General features: G+C 40.4%; 1 protein-coding gene across 3 annotated transcripts in view; it reads left to right on the top strand.

Annotated features, from left to right (window-relative positions):
- Positions 1-358: 358 nt before the first annotated feature.
- Positions 359-2,698, top strand: part of AP1G1 (adaptor related protein complex 1 gamma 1 subunit) — a 36,628-nt gene continuing 34,288 nt past the window's right edge. For all 3 annotated transcript variants that reach the window (XR_658077.2, XM_009289429.2, XM_009289428.2), the window contains exon 1: positions 359-560. Coding sequence is in view for 2 of the 3 variants with exons in the window: in XM_009289429.2 (XP_009287704.1) it covers positions 360-560 (201 nt within the window). In the remaining variant the exon portion in view is untranslated. The remainder of the gene's footprint in view (positions 561-2,698) is intronic.

Below are 2,698 nucleotides of genomic sequence, written 5' to 3'. Positions count from 1 at the left end.
CTCTCTTTGGAGCCTGACTTTTCTGGAGAGGCAGATGATGTGAATATGAGAGCATACCTTGCAGAGTGCCATTTCTGCCTGTTTCAGGTGGGGAGTCATGTTGTGTTCACCTGACAGCTAGCTCAAAGCATAGCGATTCCTGTTTCTAATGTTCTGGAAAAGCAAATGTGAGGTTCAATGAATTCCTCTGGTTTTCAAGTTTACTTTTAACCATGCTACTGAAGCAGTCCGCATTTTCTTAATTCTTCTACCTATATAATTGTAGGGTGAGAAAGAAGAAAAAAAAGTGAAAGTATGAGACCATTATGAAGCCTTTAGGTACAGTACAAGGTTTACAGATCTCTTTCTTCTCCCAGAGGATGCCAGCCCCCATCAGACTGCGGGAGTTGATCCGGACCATCCGGACAGCAAGAACCCAGGCAGAAGAGCGTGAGATGATCCAAAAGGAATGTGCTGCTATCCGGTCATCCTTCCGAGAGGAAGATAACACATACCGATGCAGAAATGTGGCAAAGCTGCTGTATATGCACATGCTGGGATACCCTGCACATTTTGGACAGGTACGTCAGAGTTCAGTGCTTGCTGTGCTATATGCATATGCCAGTCTGCTTTGTGTGTTTTGGGCACGTTGACTTGTTCAGAGCATTCCTAGCTGCACTTTTGCTGTCTGCTCTTTGGGATGTTTTGCGGTCCATCTTCACGTATGTTCTGAACCTACATTAGTTAGTTTTGACTTTGTTAGTGACATCTGCTGTTAGGAGACTTACGTATTTTGTTATGAAACTTTGGGTTAGTCTGCTTCTGCCAGACTGTCTGCTCCTCGCCACCCATGTTTCTGCAGAGCAGTAGTTCTTAAACCATAGTCCAGTACATACGGATATTTCTAGATGGGTTCAAAACAGCACTTTGGAGTTCTGTGTCTGATGGAAAGTAACCAATGCTTCAAAGGAGGTTCTATACCCTTTTCCTTCTAAAGCAATCTATTCTGGGCAGATAAGAGCTGGTCTGTTCCCAGCAATAAGAAATTAGTGTTCCTTATCCCCATCTTAGTGAGGTGACTTGGAGAATGCTTGTATGAGTTTTCCATCTCTTGGCTTCTTTTTGACACGCTTTTTTTGACACAGGTAGATTGTGGAAAAGGGAGACGGGAAGATGGGAGTTCTTGATCTACAAGATGTCCTTCAAGTTGAACTTTGCTTAGTCTTTGGGGCATAGTCTGTTTTGCTTAGAAGTCAGTAAGTGTCCTGTTAGTAGTAATCTAATCTAGGCCTTCCATAAAGCTAAATAAAAAGTCAAATTGTTGTATCCCTTAAAGTAGCTTCATCTCTTGGTAAATCCAATCATGAATGGATAGACACCCAATCCTGACATGTTTCACTGAAACAGTAAACTCAAACCACTGAAATCAAATTCCAAATTGTCTTAGCGTTAGGGAGTGAGTCTGGGCTGTGCTATTGCATATGAAGTGCATCATCTTACTTCTACATCGTTGGATTCTTCTCACAGAATAACGAGTTGTTGCATAAGAGCAAGTGAATTTGTGTATTATCCTGTTCTTAACACTTCACATAGCCAGGCTCCCTGGTCCAAGAGAAACTTCCTGTCACAAAAATTAAGGCTAAGTATCGAAGAGCTGCAAGAAGAATGAAAAGTGTTACAGATAAGTGTCATCTAGAATTTCTACATTTGACCTATGTTAGGAACATGTTTAAATTTTATTGGGATTATTTTATTTTGTTACTCAAGTATTCCATATATGGAAGATTAGACCAGATATCTAATAATTTTTCAGTTTCTGCTTTGGTCAGTAATAGTAAATTACCTCTTCACTCTCAGTGGAAGAAGGATAAAACAGATTATTCAATATCTATTATTGCCAGGGTTGCTACATCTCAAACAGAAGCGTCTGTGCTGACTGTTTTGGGAACAGAGTACTTCATTTGATGGCGTTGGTTCTCATGTAGTTTATCAGCTACACTTTCAGGAAGGTATAGGGCCCAAGGCTGAGAAGGGATTTTAACAAGTATTCTCCAAGTGAGTAAGTTGCAGACCTTTGCATGTCCTCAATGCTTGTAACTGGAAGGAATCTTTCAAAGTGCTAATGTTGTGTAGGTGGAGTATAGTTTGTGTGAGCTGGGGACCTGTTGAAGACACATGCTGTTCCAGCAGTGGAGTCTTGTAGATAGACAGTCCAACATTGTAGACAGGAAGTTTGAGAGTGACAGGGCAGGAAATAGGTATTGGTGAAAAACAGAAGAGCGCCATAGGCTGTGTTAGACAGTCTCTCTTAAAGATGTAAGCAGACATCTGACTTCAGCTAACAGTGTGGATGGGGTAACCAGTAATAAGAGATAATTTAGAGAAGATGTTAGAAGTAGTGGATGGTTGATCTACTTCTTTTCAAGCCAGGGATCCTCAACTTTGACCCAGGATATCTTGTACAGAAATATGAGCATGAGTACCATATTTAGCCAGTGCATGCTGAGATGCACTGGATGGCAAGCTGTCTCTTGAGCATGTGCAAAGGCCATTTGTGCAGCCTGGGCAAATGGTCAAATAACAATTATTATTATATTATTATTATTATTATTATTATTATTATTATTATTTATTGTCATTATTTCTACTTGCAAAAAAAAATCCAGTTGGAAGAGTGACTATGTCAGTAAAAACTTGGGGAAGTTGTAGTCTGACTCTA

The sequence above is a fragment of the Aptenodytes forsteri genome, unplaced genomic scaffold, assembly GCF_000699145.1.
Source record: "Aptenodytes forsteri isolate BGI_AS27 unplaced genomic scaffold, ASM69914v1 Scaffold269, whole genome shotgun sequence".
NCBI classification, from domain to species: Eukaryota; Metazoa; Chordata; class Aves; order Sphenisciformes; family Spheniscidae; genus Aptenodytes; species Aptenodytes forsteri.
Note: the sequence above shows the minus strand (reverse complement) of the source record. Positions and strands in the feature narration are given on the sequence as shown.